We start from the raw sequence: 18,294 nt of genomic DNA, 5'->3' as shown, positions 1-18,294 counted from the left end.
AGGTTTTTGTTGTTTATCTGCCAATAGAAACATGCTTTGATGCCAGGCATGAAAATTCTGTGAAATAAAACCTGATTGCTGTATCTTAACAGATGTTTACCAGCCTTAGGATGTGGGGAAAAGGTTATTAAGCATGGGAGTACTTTGTGTAAATGTGGACTCTACCTCCTGCTAAGAGGCATGGTATTAAAAGCAGAATCAGTAGTAGAGAGCTGTTGATTTACCAATTAGCCACATATGTAGACTAGTAAACATTTGCTATTTGAAAAAATTTGTGATTACCAGTGACAAAAATGCTACATAAAACTAATCAAGACTGTGCTGGATCAGTACTGAAGGCAACCATGTCCAAACTCATTCTCATCATTGGTGAGTATATAATCAGATATAGAGACTTCTTCTTACCTGGTTTCTTCATTATTATTTTTAAATGATATTAGTATGCATATGATGTTTGGGCTGACTGCTTGTTATTGGATTACCAATTTTAGAACTTTCCCGTGGGAAAACTATTTTCTCTTATTCTCAGCATTTGTTAGTTGGCTGTAGTTCTTTGTGTAAGGTTGAGACCAGGTAAAATTACCCCCTTTTATGTTAGCATTTATATTGGTGCCCCTTTTTTGGGTAGCCATGTGGATGAAACTTAATGGATGTAGTTAATTTGACATTTATAGAAGAGGAAATCTCACAGAAATCTTCATGTTCTTCTGACTCTTACAATTTTTCTACCCCATCTTCTACTATAATCCTTGAGACCTGGATACAAGAGTTATATTATAGATGCATCAGATAGGGCTGGGCACCATACGGTCAACTGTTCTCTGCCTTTTGATTAATTACCAGTTGTGGTTTTCTATAATGGTCTCAATCTGCTGCAAGAAAATATTTATTTAATGAGAGGTAAGAACCACACTTAGCTGTGGGTAGAAGGATAATATAATGTATTTAGAAAACATGCTGGTTTAGTAAAGTGGAAGCTGGATGTTTTCCTCCAAGGTCCAGGATTCACTAGCCCTGATTAGTTGGCTATGTTTCCAGGCATGGTTTCCCTCTGTTGATTGAACTAGGTTTCTTTCTTTCTAGTTTTATATTTATTTACTTGATTATGTCTGTAGAATAGCTTTGTCTAAGATGAAGATCAGAAGTACTGTGGCCAAACTGTGTAAGCAGTTACTCAGAATTATTCCTTAATTATCCTGTATAGTTTTCCTGAGTCAGTGACGACATAAAGTGTAACTCTTAGGAATTTAGTCATTTATACAGCATGATTTTATAGATATTTTAGGTAATTCCAAAATGTATTAGCTGCACTAAATCTGTAGTTTCCAAACTTTGCTGAAATTCAGAACTTTAAAAAAAATGAAACATCAACCTTAGTCTGTAAAATAGTCAGAGTAATAGTGGTCTTCTCAGCTTGATGATGGTCCAAGCCTATAATTCCAGGACTCAAGATGCTGAGGCAGAAGAAACTCTAGGACACAGCCAGCCTAAGTTCTAAAGTGAGAGCCTGTCATTAGAAAATGTATTGTGTTAAAGCTGAGCAGCAGCATCTTGAGTCTTACTGCTATCATTGCTACTCTGGCATCATTCCAGAGGGTTTTGCAAGAGCCTTCATATGAATCATCTCAAAACTCCAGGAGAAATCTAATTTTCTGCTTTAGATGATGCTTTGTATGTTGGAAGGCTAAACTCATCCAACCTTTGGAATAAGAGGCAGATTTGAACATGTGGTCCCTGAGTAGAGTGAATTTGTATTTTCTTTTCATTAAAAAAATAATTTCAATGTTTATGAAAACCCAATTAATGACATTTAAAGAAGAAACATAGTTATATTTACACTTTAAATAATGCATTAATCTAGAACATCATGGAGAGAGAAGGAGACATTGAAGGCTAATTTAGAACTAGGCTCAGTAAGCAGACTCAGAAAGACAAACATGGTATGTACTCACTCATAACAGGATACTAGATGTGGAACAAGGATGACTGGACTGCTACTCACATCACCAGGCAGGCTACCTGGAAAACAGGACCCCAAGAAAGACACAGGGATCGCCCAACGACAGAGAAATGGAATGAGATCTACATGAACAGCCTGGACAGGAGTGGGGGTAGTGAAGGGCGAGGGTCGAGGGAAAGAGAGCTTGGGTGAGTGGGAGATCCCAGCTGGATCAAAAACAGAGAGGGAGAACAAGGAATAGGAGACCATGGTAAATGAAGACCACATGAGAATAGGAAGAAACAAAGTGCTAGAGAGGCCCACAGAAATCCACAAAGATACCCCCACAACAGACTGCTGGCAATGGTCGAGAGACAATCCGAACTGACCTACTCTGGTGATGGGATGGCCAAACACCCTAATTGTCGTGCTAGAAACCTCATCCAACTACTGATGGATCTGGAGGCAGAGATCCATGACTAGGCCCCAGGTGGATCTCTGGGAGTCCAATTAGCGAGAATGAGGAGGGTTTATATGAGAGAGAATTGTTGAGACCAAGGTCGGATAAAGCACAGAGACAAATAGCCAAACAAACGGAAACACATGAAATATGAACCAATGGCTGAGGGGTCACCAACTGGATCAGGCCCTCTGAGTGGGTGAGACAGTTGATTGGCCTGATCTGTTTGGGAGGCATCCAGGCAGTGGGACCGGGTCCTGTGCTCATTGCATGAGTTGGCTGTTTGAAACCTGGGGCCTATGCAGGGTCCCTTGGCTCAGCATGGGAGGAGGGGACTGGACCTACCTGGACTGAGTCCACCAGGTTGATCTCAGTCTGTGGGGAAGGCTTTGCCCTGGAGGAGATTGGAATGGGGGGGCGGGCTGGGGGGAAGGTGAGGGGGGCGGGAGGGGGGAGAACAAGGGAATCTGTGGCTAATATGTAGAACTGAATTGTATTGCAAAATAAAAATTAAAAAAAAAATGTGAAGGCATTCCTCTTTCCATAGCAAAAATGACAATAAATAAATAAATAATATATAAATAAAGTCAGAAGATTTTAGTCACACACAGACATAAGTAAACTACATCTGTTATTGTAAATTAGCAATTAACTCACTTTATTTACCAGTTTAAAAGGAAACAAAATTATAAAAAGTAACTAAATAATTTCAAATTTCCTGTATTAAAAACAAAGCAAACAGCCCCCAAAAAAAAAATATTCTCAGATTGAAGTAATAAACATAATAATAGTTTTCTAGTAGAAGTCTCAAGACATGTTAGAGAATTGTTAAAGAGTTATGGGTTGTATTATTTAGGGTTTTTATTGCTGTGAGAAGACACTATGATCACTGCAACTCTCATAAAGTAAAACTTTTAATTGGGGCAGCTTGCTTACAGATCCAGAGGTTCAGTCCATTATCATCTGTGGAGAGTATGGTGGTATGTAGGCAGATATGGTGCTGGAGATGAGTGTGCTACATCTTGTAGGCAACAGGAAGTCAACTGAGACACTGGGTGGTATCCTAAGCCTAGGAAACCTGAAAGCCTGCCCCCACAGTGACACATCTCCTCCAATAAGGCCATACCCACTCCAACAAAGTCATAATGCCACTCCCTCTGAGATTGTGGGGACCAATTACATTCAAACTACCATATGGGTGAAATTCTAAAAAAATTCTAGAGGAAGCCCAAAAAAGAATTTAAATGTACTGTGTAAAGTATACAGCTAAAACTGATTTAGCAAATAATAACGCAGAACAGAGCAAGAGAGGAACAGTCACATGCATTTTAGGTATTTTTCTGAAGGCCAAGGACATACTTCTGTCTAAATATTGAGATGGTTTCTTTTCTTAAAACTGTCTTCTTGCTTTCTGGCTAAGTACTCACTAATTGTCATATGAATATATTTGATGCTTCATTTCTTACTGTATTTTCAGCCAGCCCATCTTCTAGAGCCCTTATATTCAACAAGAAGTATTACATGGAAGATGGAATACAGGTTTATGGCTAGTTCTGAGTAGTGAAAGAATAGGTTGGAGGGTGTATTTGCTAAAAGGATCACCACTTGGCACAGCTCAAAACTATTACTGAGGATGTAACAATCTATAATAAGCAGAACAGCCCACAAGTTTCTGAGTTAGATCCTAGTGAATAGCAGGTAAATGTGTTCTGTGTTTCTAGGTCTCAACCTCCTACTGAATGTCCAGCTGGGTAAGTCATTGACTGTATATTCTATTATTAACAAAGCCTCAGATCTCCATAAATTACTTATAATCCAATATTATTCTTAATATAGGTGATTATTAAATTACATTCTAATATTTATTTTTGAAAAACACCTTACCAAGAAATAACATATACTGGGAAATGAAATGGATTTACTTAGCAGAGAGTGTACTGTTTCAGTTCTGTTGTCCCTGCTATCATGTACAGCATGGCCACCAGAGAGCTATAAATTGGTCATCACATAGCTCCACATGACAACTTGACCCTAATTATTACAAGTCTAAGTAAACCAAATCCCCCAGTGAGATTTCCCAAATTGAACATAAGCTACTTTAAATCAGTTACTGTTCCTAAATTGGAGTTATGGGTTAGTCTGTGAGAGTTTTCACAATCACTTCTACCCAGAGATCAGGCATCTGAGTTACAGGAAAGAAAGGAAGCAAGGGAAAACTATGAACACAGGTTATCAGCATTAACAAAAGGCTGTTATCCTTATTCCTCACCTTTCACAGGCTCTGCCTACCAGCTGATGTGTTACTTCAACACCTGGGCTCAGTATCAGTCAGATGTGGAAGGTATTAAGCCTAATGACATTGACCCCTGCCTATGTACTCACCTAATTTATTCCTTTGCTGGGATGTGGAAAAACAGTATCACCACGACCAAATTGAAAGCCTTGGATGACTACAAAGACTTTAATGACTTGAAAAAAAGGTAAGAGAAAGAGAAGGTGTGTAATTTGTTGTCTTCGGGGTCAATAGTTATCACATGTCAATGCTCTTTAATAGTGCAGAGTTGATGAATTTGAGATAGAGACTCAGTTGCTCAGTTGATGCCTTTCATTTCCACAAAATGACACATATTATGACTAAAACCATAGTATTTTGAAACATTTATATATTGTGAAATTGTTCTCCAGTTAATTAATGTATATATTATCTTGAGCACATGTGTAAAATTTTATTACATTTATTTATTGTGTCTGTAGATACGAATAAATGTTCACAGGCATGCCACAGCACATATGTGGAGGTCAGTGGACAACTTGCAGGAGTCAGCTCTCTTCTTTCGCATGTGGGCACTGAGAATTGAACTAAGGTCATCAGGCTTGATGGCAAGCACATTTACCCACTGAGACATCTTGCCGGCCCTTAAACACTTCTATTTTTAATATTAAAATCTGTTTAAAGTTTCCAAAATGCTGCTTATTATTATATACTATAAGCACCATGTGGTATAAATGTGGCATATTGAAGTTATATTTCCTAAATCAATGAGATTTTGTACTTCTTGCACATATTCCTAATGTAATTCTCTTTCCCCTGACCAGGCCCTGATAAGTACCAATCTGTTCTACATTGAGTTTAAATATTCAAGAGTTCACTCATGCACTGATTGTCTTTCTGTGTGTCACCTATTTTGTGCATCAGCATGTCCTCCATGTTTACACTTGCTGTTATAAATGACATATTTCATTCTTTCTATGGTTTAATTTCAAAGCTTATATGTAGCATGTATTTTCTGTCTGCTTATTCACCAGAAGACACACTAGGCAACTTCATATCTTACATATTGTGAATTTTATAGTATCAGCACCATCTCTTCAACACACTTATTTCATATCCTTTGGAAAGAACCCAACTTGTCAACTTTCTGGATTTAATGACAATTCTATTAGTAACACTTAAAGGATTATTTATATTATTTCCCTATTGGCTACATTAAATCTGTACCAATAGCAACTAAGTGTTTTCTTTTTAGATTTCTTTGACAATATAGTTATGTTTTTTTATTTTTATTATAGTCATTCTAGCAGGCGAAGGCAATATTTCAATATGGTTTTAATCAAATTATCTCTGATTTGTACGGTCTTAAGTTACTTTTTCCATACACTTATCAGTGTTTTGTTTTGTTTTAAAAAAATGTCCAGTCACGATTTTAACCCATTTTTCACTCAGGTTGTTTATTCTCAGAGGCTTTGATTCCTGTTATATACCTTCCTGATATTCCTGAATATTAACCCTTTACCAGATAAATGGTTTCCAAATATTTTCTCTTGTGCTCTAGTCTGTCTCCTTAGTCTGTTGATTGTGTCTCCTTTGCTGTGAGAAGATGCAGTATGAAGTAGCCCCACTGAACATCTTTCCTTCTCTTGCTGGTGTCCTGGGGATCTTTCTAAAAAGTCACTGTTTTGGCCACAGTTGTGCAGATTTACTCCCTTTCAGGTAGTGTGATAGTTTCACAACTTATGTTTGTGTCTTTAATCTATTTTGGCTTGGTATTTGCATATGATGTGAAGTAGTAGTCCAATTTCATAATTCTACCTGCAGATAAGTATGTGCATAATGTGTATCACCTACTCTGCTTAGTATTTTAAAAATTAGCTATTTTATTCCTTTCTTTGTGTTTTTAATCAGTCAAAAACTCCATGATCTAAGTTAATTACATCAGAAAGGAAGAGGTTGAACAAACTATAAATTAGACATGAAATAACTCAACAATCAGAAGAGTTTTCTGGATTTTAATAGAATCATCTTAATGAAAAATGAAACAATTCCTGGTATCTTGAGATTTACAGATCTGTTCAGTATATTCACATGTAAGACAAGGAAGACTGGCAACTACTATCATGATTAATGGCATTATCATGCATACAGCTAGAATTTTACATACATGCGTACAGCTAGAATTTAAGCTATTATTTATAATGGTAATATGTAGCTAGAGTTTTCCTGCCTTGCCCACAGTCAGGACAAATCTTTATCACCCGCCAGTCCCACAGCCGCTCAGACCCAACCAAGTAAACACAGAGACTTATATTGCTTACAAACTGTATGGCCATGGCAGGCTTCTTGCTAATTGTTCTTATAGCTTAAGTTAATCCATTTCCATAAATCTATACCTTGCCACGTGGCTCATGGCTTACCGGCATCTTTACATGCTGTTTCTCATCATGGCGGCTGGCAGTGTCTCTGACTCAGCCTTCCACTTCCCAGCTTTATTCTCCTCCTTGTCCTGCCTATACTTCCTGCCTGGCCACTGGCCAATCAGTGATTTATTTATTGACCAATCAACAACACTCTTGACATACAGACCATCCCACAGCAGCTGTAGTTTTTTCTTTGCATCACCTACTGTGAGGATCTCCTCTTTCTGAACTTGTAGTAGACTTCAGATCTGATTCTTAACCCTCCTTGTTTACTTTTCTACTTGGCAGCCTGGACTGGCATCTTCACATGCTGCTTGTCCTGGTGGCGCCTGGCAGTGACTCCCTCCGCCTTTCTGTTTTCTCCATTCTCTCTTCTCTGTTAGTCCCTTCTATACTTCCTGACTGGCCACTGGCCAATTAGTGTTTTATTTATTGACCAATCAGAGCAATTTGACATACAGACCATCCCACAGCAGGAATAACCTCTTTTAGATTTCTTGCAGCACAGATTACCCCATAATATGTGAGTCCTTATTCCAGCACAACAGACTCAGAATCCTGAGGAGGATGAGGCAATGCACCTAAAACTTTAGTGTTGTCTTCTCATGAAACTTGCACTTTGGAAATTGATATTTTAGAACCACTATTCCCAAGAATGTGTGTATTTCCAACCCACTGAATTTGCATTAATTGTCATTGATACTGATTACATAAACATATATCTCAAATGAGATCTACCATTTTATTTCATTGAACAAGATTTGAGCTAATTGTGCTGTTAAGTTGTAAGCAGTAGAAATATTGTCCAGTCCTTTCTTTGCATGAATTGTGGAGGACAAGAATGGGAGGAATTGGAGTGGGGAGAGGAACAGATGGGAGAGATGTAGACACAGTGCTCATGTATTACATTCTTAAAAAAACTATTTAGACATACATATATATATATATATACACACATACATATATGTGTATACAATAGCAATTAGTGAAAAAGGAAGACATGAATTTGAAGAATAGGGAGGTGTATATGGGAGGATTTGGAAAGAGGAAAGAGAAGGGAACATATTTATATTATAATCTCAAAAATAAAAGTATTAAATTATAAAAGTCTGTACTTTAGGATAGATTTGTGCAAGTGGCATTGGTGCTATTTAGGATAATGGCAATGCAAAAAAGTTTTGTAACAAAAGTTCAAGTAGTGGGAAAAATTGTTTGCAAGTTTATTTTATCATACCATGACAAGAACAAGTAAGATGAACAGGTCCAATATTACAAACAGTGCCATTTTAAATCGAAGGACCAATGGAATTTGAATTTTCTCTTTTCTGTTGTTTTAAAGGAACAACCAGCTGAAAACACTTCTGTCCATTGGATGCTGGAACTTTGGAGCTGCCCCGTAAGTCCTCTGCAGAGAGATTCTCATTCATTTATTGTTGAAGACAAGCTAGTACTGCATGCTCTCTGTCTTCTTACACTTTCCAATATTACATAGAGTATTAAGGATATCTACTAAATGAATATGTTAACTAGATAAATTATTATACTGGAACCTCAATACTAACTAAAAGACATTGGAAAGAATAGTGTGTATTTCACGTTTAAATTTGAATGGATATTCTGGTACTCCATCCCCTAAGCTTTAGTCACCAGTGTGCTCACAAACCTCCTTCTTAAAGTATCTTAGAATATAAAGCCAGAGGAACAACTGGCATACTTTTGCTCTTTATTTCCAAAAGAAGGAAAAAGAAATGAGGATGCATAAATAATAAGACTTTTTTGAGAGCACATGAACTTGGGAACTATTTAAAGGCCAAACATGCTGAACTTTGTTAGCTGCTTTCAAGACAATAAGATCATTGATAATTGTTTTGTTATATGTAATTTTACTATGTTAAAGTTAAAACCTTCCTTTTTGAAAAAAAGAAAAGGGGAAGTGCTGTGGATGATTGATTGATAAATAAAACGCTGATTGGCTGGTAGCCAGGCAGGAAGTATAGGCAGGACAAAGAGCGAGGGGAACCTGGGAGGTGGAAGGCTGAGGCAGGGAGATGCTGCTAGCCACCACAAGGAGAAGCATGATGTAAGATACCAGTAAGCCACAAGCCATGTGGCAAGTATAGATTTATAGAAATGGGTTAATTTAAGACATAAGAACAGATAGTAAGCAGCCTGCCACAGACATACAGTTTACAAATAATATAAGTGTCTCTGTGTGTTTACCTGGGGGACACAAGTGGGAGAGATTTGTCCTAACTGTGGACCAGGCAGGACCAGGAAAACTTCAGCTTCAAATTCCAAAGAAATTTAGAATCAGTAATAATAAAATAATTTGAAACTCTTCCAAAAGCAGGGATTATACCAGGATGCCAAGAGAAACCCAGAGAATTGATTTAATCTGCAGGAAGGTCATGGTGAAGGTCTCAGAGGCAGATATTAATCAATCAAACATTTGTATTCTAGTGTGTTCAGATTCCTGATGCCTTATTATGATTACTCTGGGTCTTCCTTAGTTTTATCACCATGGTCTCTACTCCTGAGAGCCGCCAGTCTTTCATTACTTCAGTAATCAAATTCCTGAGAAAGTATGGATTTGATGGACTGAACTTATCTTGGCAGTACCCTGGCTGTCATGGAAGCCCTCCTAGGAACAAGCATCTCTTTACTGTTCTTATACAGGTAAGTAAAGCAAAAATAACTTTTTTCACTTCTAGAAAATTCAAAGCTATCTCTCTCCAAAGAACTCACACCTGCCTATGTCAATGAGGCTAAGAACCTGAGTCATGGCCCCTAAGGGACAACTGACTATAATCATTTTACTAAACAAACATAGTAACAAAGTGACTCCTAACAACACTCTGCTATAGCCATAGAGTGTGCATCACACACACACACACACACACACACACACACACACACACACACACAGAGAGAGAGAGAGAGAGAGAGAGAGAGAGAGAGAGAGAGAGAGAGAACCCCACCACATACATGAAGTGGGGTTACCATATAATGGAGGTGTACAATACAACGACCCACCTAAGATCGTATGCTACCAAATACAAGCCTCCAATACCAGAAATGAGAAACATCTTTTTGAGTTGTTGCCCAATGGTTCCCATAAACTTCCCAAACATTGCAGTCTATTGCCAATACTATTGGTTACACTTCACAACTTTATGGTAAAACCCTATTGGTGAAGTTACCACATACTTGAGTCATACATCATTGAGAATTCTAGGTGGTACTCAGACGGGACATTCATTCCTGCTGGCTAGTATTCATAGTTCTTGAACGTGCTATATAAACCCTCAGATGAAATAATTAATCATTAATCTCACCCAGCTATGAACCATGCAAGTGACAGTAATAACCTGTCCTCAAGATATCCCCACTGATACAATAGTGACATGAATGTTATGTGAGTAACAAACCAATTTTTGATTGAATTTAAGACCTGATTCATGAGAAATAGCCCAAATTAGACAATGTCAAAGAGGCCAAGAACCTGAGTAAATAGGTCATGGCCCCTAAAGGATAACCGACTACAATTATTTCACTAAATGAACATAGTAACAAAGTGATTCCTAATGACACACTGCTATATCCATAGAGTGTGCATCCCTTAACCCTCATAAGGGAAGCTTCTATTTGGAGTAAATGGTAATTAACATAGAAACCCAAAACTGAAGGAGGCATATTTATTCTAAAAGCCATAGGTGGTGGATGATTTTGAGGAAACAGTTTTATGGACACAAGGCTGATATACATATGAACTTTCAGAGACTGTGACAGCATGTCCAAGAACTGCAAAAGCTCAAGCCAGACAAAATTCTAGCAGAGAAGACATGAAGTGGGCATAAAATAACATTCCTAGCTAAGGAGCCATATACAATTCACAGGTACTAAAAGAGAGAAAGTCAATTTTCTTTAATGTGACATTGGGTATATCAACCACATTCTAGAGCAGGCTCTGTGTTCAAGAATAGTTAGCCCATACAAACTGGACTCTATGGTTTGTTTTGTTTAGAGTGAAAGAAAACATGAATATGGATAAACAGGAAGGTGTAGGAGGATCTGGGAGAAGTGGAGAGAGTTGAATGAATATGTTTAAAAGATATTGCATGAAATTCTCAAGGAATCAATAAAAATTATTAAAACATAATAATTGCAGAATATTTTGATAAATGACATGATAAAGAAATATAAGGCACAATAAATAACATACAGTTACCTAAATGTTCATGGAAAGATTAAAAAGGGCTTTTCTAGGTATTATTTATTTTCTGTTGCTGTGATAAAATGGTAAAATACCATGACAAAGGTTTTTTATTCCTTACAGATTCAGAGAGTTAGAGTCCATAAAGTGTGGACAGCATGGCAGTAGGCAGCAGGCATGGTGGCAGGAAAGAAGAGTGTTATGAGAGCTTACATCTTGAACCATAGCATGGAGCAGAGGGTGAAAATTTGAAGTAGACATGGCTTTTAATCTGAAAGTCCAGCCCAATGACTTTCTTCTATCAAGGCTGTACCATCTTAACATCTCAAAACAGATCACTGACTAGGGACCTGTTCAAATGCCTAAGACTATGCCACTATACTACATACAATAGTTTATCTCAGTGATGAAAATAGCCTGATGTCATTAAATTAATAATACATGGGGATTGCATGTACGTGTACAGACAAATCTGTGAGAACATGTAAGACTCAAGCATGTGGGACTGAAGAGGTGAAAAGAATAAAATCATGTGGAAACTTGAATATTAGGCCAAGAAATTTGAAATTTATCCTCAAGACAATGGAGGAATTTTAGGACTTGGCACAGTATATAAATATGATGAAAATTTCTTTTTGCAAGAATGGTCTGACATTCAAGCAGGGAAGAAAATTAGAGCTGAAGAGGTAAATAAATTATTGGGAAGTTTTGGATGAAATCAAACAAGAGGTGATCAGGGCCCCAACAATGGCTCTTAACACTGAAGGCAGAATATGAACAGAAATATAAACAGAATAAAAATAATCAAGAATGATCAATTATTTTGAAATCTAAACTATGGAGGAGTCTCAAGTTTCTGGCATTGAAGAATAAATTGGATGTTGCTAAGTAACATGACAAATGGAGAAAGAGAAGTGGATTGTAAATAAAAACTGTCTCTGAACATGAGTATGATATATCTGGAATAGTCTAAAGGCATAGGATGGATACCTACCTGGAGTTCATGACAAAGTATTTGACTAGACACACTACTGATGTCATCAGCTAAGGTAGGTTATCACCAAGGGGGAAAAATAAATGGAATGATAAAAGTCAAGATAGCCATGTAGATTTTATGGTTACTCTTTGAAGACAGATTCACATTTTTATATTAGTCCAAACACAAGATCATCAGCCAGGTTCTGAATATGTTACATGGTAGTCAGGCACCATGGGAAAAGCCAGCTTACTCTTTCTTTCCCCTTTGGCTTTTCTTGTTTTTATTGGTTCCCTGAGAATTTCATATAGTGTGTTTTAAATCATATTTGGCTATCTTGTAACTCCTCTAAGATCCACCTTCCATTCCTACCCAACTAACTTTATGTCCAAATTTTAAAAAATCCCACTCAGTCCAATTGGTTCTGCCTACATATTCTTGGATGTGTGGCCTTTCGTTGGAGCATGATCAATCTACTAGGATCTACACTCTTAAAGGAAACTGACTATCCTCATCCTGGTGGCTATCATCTGCCAATAGAACCTTAGCTAGGGTTTTGACTTTGTGTCTAGCTCCTCTCTATGCTGGAATTTTGTCTAGCTTGTGCTTATATAGGTCCTATGCATGTTGTCACAATCTCTGTGAAATAATATGTGTATTTGCCCTTCTTGTGCAGAAAACAGTGTTTCCTTGTGGTCATTCACCATCTCAAGTTCACAGACTTTTTCTGACCCTACTTCTGGAAAGGTCTCTGAACTGTTAGGGAGGGGCTGTGATGACCCGCTTAAGGTTAAGCATTCCACAGTTTCTTCTTTGCACTTTGGTCTAGTGTGGTTCTCTGTGTTAAACCATCTACTGTATATAGTAGCTTCTCTGATGAGGGCTGGGAGATGTATTAACTATGGGTCTAACAATAGGTTATTTAGAGTTGGTTTAATAGTATGTCCATTTAGCAGAATAATAGTAGATTCTTCCCAAGTGTCTATGACCTGTCTAGCTACAAGTTTTTTTTTTTGTTTTATTTTTGTCTTAATAATGATGGTGAGTGTGAATTTTGTTTCTTATGGAACGGGCCCTAAATCCAATTAGAAAGTGTATCAGTGGGCATGTCAGGCATGCCTTATCCATTTTGTCATTACTGTAAGTCTCAGAGTTCACAGCTGGGTTAGAGTGGTAATTATTTTTTCACTTTAGTATATTGATAACACCTTCTAGTGTCACAAAACTATCTAGCAGGGATGAAGCTTACTAGCTTGATTTCTCCATGTTCTTGATTTCTCCACATGACATAATTATGTAGTGTGTTCTGGAATGAGGTCTTACCAAAAGTGTAAGTGGGAGGGCAGCCAATCTGTTGGAACTCATTAGCCAACAACCCCCAAAGAGATAACTTATTCCTGACATTTTGCTTTTAATTTGTTATCTTGTGGTATCTAGTAGGGGGATTATTGCTCCCTACAGGGTGAGTCCATTTTAACTATTTTTATATGTGTGCATGTGTATATTTTAAGAAGGTTCTAAAGTAGCAATTTAAATTTTATGGAACAGTTTTAATTATCAAAAAAAAAATCTGGACTCTTAGGTAAAAGAGGACTCCAGTCATATTTATAATTTCCAGACATTGGTTATATTTTTCCACCATTGACACAATGGAGAATAAAACAATGCATTCTGAAATGTTCAGGTTCAATATTTGAAGATACTAAAGCACCATGCTTATAATGCTTCTCCCAGTTAAAGGTCCTAGTCACTTTAACTACTATCTCCATGACAATATTCTGAGCCCTTCTATTAAAATAACTTCTGATACTCTGAAATAATGTTGTAATAAGTGTAAAACCTAATAGTCTAAATAGTATTTGAATCACAGAACATGCCAAGGAATTATCATCTGGTAGTGAAAGTGATCTGTCTTCCAGCTGTTTTCCCTTTTGGAAGGGCTATCAGTCTCATGAAATAGGTCTCCTGTTGAATAATTTGAATGAGTTGTCTTCACAACTGAAAGCTGGATCTAGGGTATAAAAGCAAGTGTAGTTCCAGAGCATGATGATGCAGGGAATGCATTGATTGATATTTAAGACCTTTATCTTGGTTTTGAATGACGACTAACTTTCTGTGTGACTTTGTGTGAAATCTCTATTATCTGTGAATATTAGACATTTGAAAAGTTTATTAACATCATCTACCCTAATGACTTTATTGAGATTTCACATACTAAAATAAGGTAAAATATGTAAAAGCACTTCAACATGTATTTAAGGAGCTAAACTAATCCCAGTAATATCATCTTATACCTTGTTACTCTGTAGGAAATACGGAAAGCATTTGAGAAGGAGGTGAGTAAGAATAAAAGGCCTAGGCTGTTGGTTACTGCCTCAGTTGCTGGTGTCGTCTCCACAATCAAATCCGGCTATGAGATCCCCCAACTGTCACAGTGAGTGATGCACATTGTACTACTAGAGTGTGAGTAGAGTTTTCTCATCTTTGGAATGTCTTACTGCCCAAAGACTTTGTTCGGAGGTTTATAAAGGGTGTTTTTCTGCCATAAGTTTGGGGAATAGCCATAAGAAATGATGATAAGAACTTTTCCCCCTTACCCAGGTCCTTGGACTATATTCAACTCATGACCTATGACCTCCATGGATCTTGGGAAGGCTACACTGGAGAAAACAGTCCCCTTTACAAATCTCCAACTGAAACTGGCATCAAGGCCTTCTACAACATAGTAAGATACTGCACAGACAAGTGAAGAGACAAATCATGTGGAGATTTAGGTACAAAATCAACACAGTTAATGCAAACGTCATCTTCTTAGTCACCAATCATGTCTAATTCACCATATATTCATAGTCATCAAAATATTTTAGAAGAAATGACCTCATCTCCTTTAAGTTAACACAGAGAAATTTGAACTGACAGAATGAAGAGCCAGAATAACTAATCATAGGTTGTCAGTGGCTTGGGCCCTGTAGCTAACTTTTGTCCCTGCAGAAATACATCATGGAAAATTGGAAGAAAAAAGGGGCAGCACCTGAGAAGCTCATTGTTGGATTCCCAGCATATGGACACACCTTTATCCTGAGTGACTCTTCTAAAACTGGAATTGGTGCTCCTAGCAATCGTGGTGGTCATCCAGGACCCTACACAAAGAAAACTGGACTCTGGGCCTACCATGAGGTCAGTAGGTGGCTATACAGTGCTCTATGGATTTCATGCACCTATGCTGAAAAAAATGCTGACTCTGAATTTTCATTTTATCTCCTACTTACACTAAGCAGACTATTATTTCAAGGACTTACCTTTTTATACCATTATTTCTAAGTAACCAGAAATAATAAGCAGTTAGTAACACACTGTCTTTTCAAGTTGCACACCATATTCTTAAGTACATTTGTATATTTCCATAAATAAATACACAAACAACCAAAAGTCTCAGATTTCCATGGATTACAGAACCAAAGGCTGAAAATATGGACCATCTGTGAACATTTAAAAAATAGCTTAAGATAGAGATATATCTCAGTTGTTCATCTCTTGCCTAGGACATATGTAGCCCTAGCTACAGTTTCTAGTATCACAGAAATAAAAATGAGCTCATGCTGTACAGTGATATATTACTAATATATTTGGCAGGCATGGGGCCTCACACCCATTATTTAATAGACAGAGGTGGGAGTGTCAGCATTTTGAAGTGAGTCTAAGCTATATGATCCCCTCTCAAACCAAAAAAGAACTGGAGATGTCGATCAATGGTAAAGAACTTACCATTGGCAAGGCCTTGGGTGTGATATCCAGTACACAAAATAAAACACATCTGAATCTTCTTAACTACAAATGTAATCAATTAGAAAATTGGGGAAAACTTTGTGGAGATAATAAAAGGAAGGAAATCAACTATGTATACACATTTTTTCTTACATGGAATTAATATTTAAAGATCTGAAATTCTTACTTTTTAAGATTTGCACATTCCTGAAAAATGGAGCCACTCAGGTCTGGAATGCTGCTCAACAAGTTCCCTATGCCTACCATGGTAATGAATGGGTTGGCTATGACAATATCAAGAGCTTTCATATCAAGGTAAAGTCAGTCCCTTGGATGCTCTGGGCTCTGACTCTGAGTCCCAGGAAACCAAGTGACTCCTGCTGTTCTTTTTCCTTAACCAGGCTCAGTGGCTTAAGAAGAACAGCTTTGGAGGTGCTATGATCTGGGCTATTGATATGGATGACTTCAATGGCTCTTTCTGTGATCAGGGTAGATTCCCCCTGACCTCCACCTTGAAGAAAGTACTCAAAGTACACAGTGCAAGTAAGTGACAGTAATAGCATGAGGGTGTCTAAGTATTCCTTCATCAACTCAGAGGAAGCCTTGACATTCCCATACTCTTTCCCAGTGATATTCTATTTTCTCCAACTGCTCATCACCATGCCACAAGTTTTATACTCTACAAGAAATCAGGACTACTTAGTTTTTTTGTTTGCTTATTAGTTTCTAGATCAGCTAAGCACCTTGGGAAGATTTAGCAGGAAGTACTAGCCAGTAATCTCATAAACTAATCTATCATTCATGGGAATTACCAATGCCTATATTAATTATATATTTTTTTCTTAAAGTGCATTTGTTTATTACTTATATCCACATCCTCCAGAAAGGTTTTGTATACACTAGGTGGTCAGTGGGTATTCCTTGGATGTCTTATATGGGAAATGTCTTAGTTAGAGTTACTGTTGTTGTGATGAAACACCATGACTAAAAGCAACTTGGGGATGAAAGTTTTTATTTGATTTAGACTTCCACATCACTGTTGGTCACAGAATCTAGGGCAGAAACTCATGATGGACAGGAATCTGGAGGCAGGAGCTGATACAGAGGCTATGGAGAAATGTGTCTTTTTTTTTTTTTTTTTTTTTTTTGGTTTTTCGAGACAGGGTTTCTCTGTGTAGCTTTGCGCCTTTCTTGGGACTCACTTGGTAGCCCAGGCTGGCCTCGAACTCACAGAGATCCGCCTGGCTCTGCCTCCCGAGTGCTGGGATTAAAGGTGTGCGCCACCACCGCCCGGCAGAGAAATGTGTCTTATTGACTTGCTCCCCATGTCTTGCTCTGCATGCTTTCTTATAGAATGCAGGAGCACAAACCCAGGGATGGCACCACCCACAATGAGCTGGGCCATTCCCCATAAATCACTAATTAAGAATATACACTGTAGGCTTGCCCACAGCCCCATCTTGTGGAAGCATTTTCTTAATTGAGATTCCCTCCTCTCAGATGACTTTAGCTTAAGTCAAGTTGGCATTAAACTATCTAGTAAAGGGAGATGACATTTTAAATTGTGAGGTGAGGAGGCTTGATATAACTGCTTGAAATTTCTGATCTTATATGAGGGATCCTTGAGTTAATTTAATCCACACTCCAGCACCCCTATGCCCAGTTCTCTTGTCTAAGAGCAGCCAGCCTCCTCACAGGAACTCATGGATCTATGTGGTTTTTATTTGTTATTATGCTATATGTTTTAGGTTGCGAAGTTACTGATATTCCAGCCAGTAGGGTTGGGAGACGGAACAGCAGCTCTCGGGTCTTGGAGCCTTTGTTGCTACTCAGTAGCAAATAAAAGAATACCATTTGGAGCTTCCTGAGTGAAATCCTTGTCCAGAACTGCCAGGAAGAATCTGTCTTCAAGACCATTCAACAGTGCTGAGCTAGACTTAAACACTATCTGCTACCTTTTCCCAGAGCTGTAAACAGTCTTTTTTGCCCTTTTCTAGGACCATCTTAATTCTACACAGTGTACTAAAATAAAGTCAGCAGTCATAACACGAGTACCTTTGGTTATTTGATAATTCAACACAAGCTCATATTTATTTATTCTTTTAAAAGTATTTTTATTTTTATTGGATAATTACACAGATCTATACAATTCATTTTGATCTCATCCATATCATACTGCTTGCCTCTTTATGTCTTCTTTTCCTAATATTGCTATTATTTTAGTGCTCCTGTTTACAATTAGCTCT

The 18,294-nt window shown here is 37.7% G+C and overlaps 1 protein-coding gene across 1 annotated transcript; it reads left to right on the top strand.

Moving 5' to 3' along the window:
* Positions 1-293: 293 nt before the first annotated feature.
* Positions 294-17,891, top strand: LOC131912627 (chitinase-like protein 3). Its single transcript, XM_059264941.1, has 11 exons — positions 294-369; positions 4,121-4,150; positions 4,678-4,879; positions 8,434-8,490; positions 9,605-9,770; positions 14,593-14,717; positions 14,885-15,008; positions 15,275-15,460; positions 16,244-16,363; positions 16,450-16,591; positions 17,797-17,891. Exons 1-11 carry the CDS (start codon positions 294-296, stop codon positions 17,889-17,891), a joined length of 1,323 nt encoding a protein of 440 aa, XP_059120924.1.
* Positions 17,892-18,294: the final 403 nt, after the last annotated feature.

Source organism: Peromyscus eremicus, chromosome 6 (genome assembly GCF_949786415.1).
Source record: "Peromyscus eremicus chromosome 6, PerEre_H2_v1, whole genome shotgun sequence".
Lineage (NCBI taxonomy): Eukaryota > Metazoa > Chordata > Mammalia > Rodentia > Cricetidae > Peromyscus > Peromyscus eremicus.
The sequence above is the reverse complement of the archived record's forward strand: the minus strand, read 5'-3'. Positions and strand labels throughout refer to the sequence as shown.

What these genes read in the sequence shown, in the direction of transcription:
- LOC131912627 (XM_059264941.1), top strand. Translation starts at nt 294, where the DNA reads ATGCTACATAAAACTAATCAAGACTGTGCTGGATCAGTACTGAAGGCA. An exon ending in TCTTTACTGTTCTTATACAG is followed by an intron (nt 9,771 to 14,592) that starts GTAAGTAAAGCA and finishes GTTACTCTGTAG; the next exon opens with GAAATACGGAAAGCATTTGA. An exon ending in GACTCTGGGCCTACCATGAG is followed by an intron (nt 15,461 to 16,243) that starts GTCAGTAGGTGG and finishes TTACTTTTTAAG; the next exon opens with ATTTGCACATTCCTGAAAAA.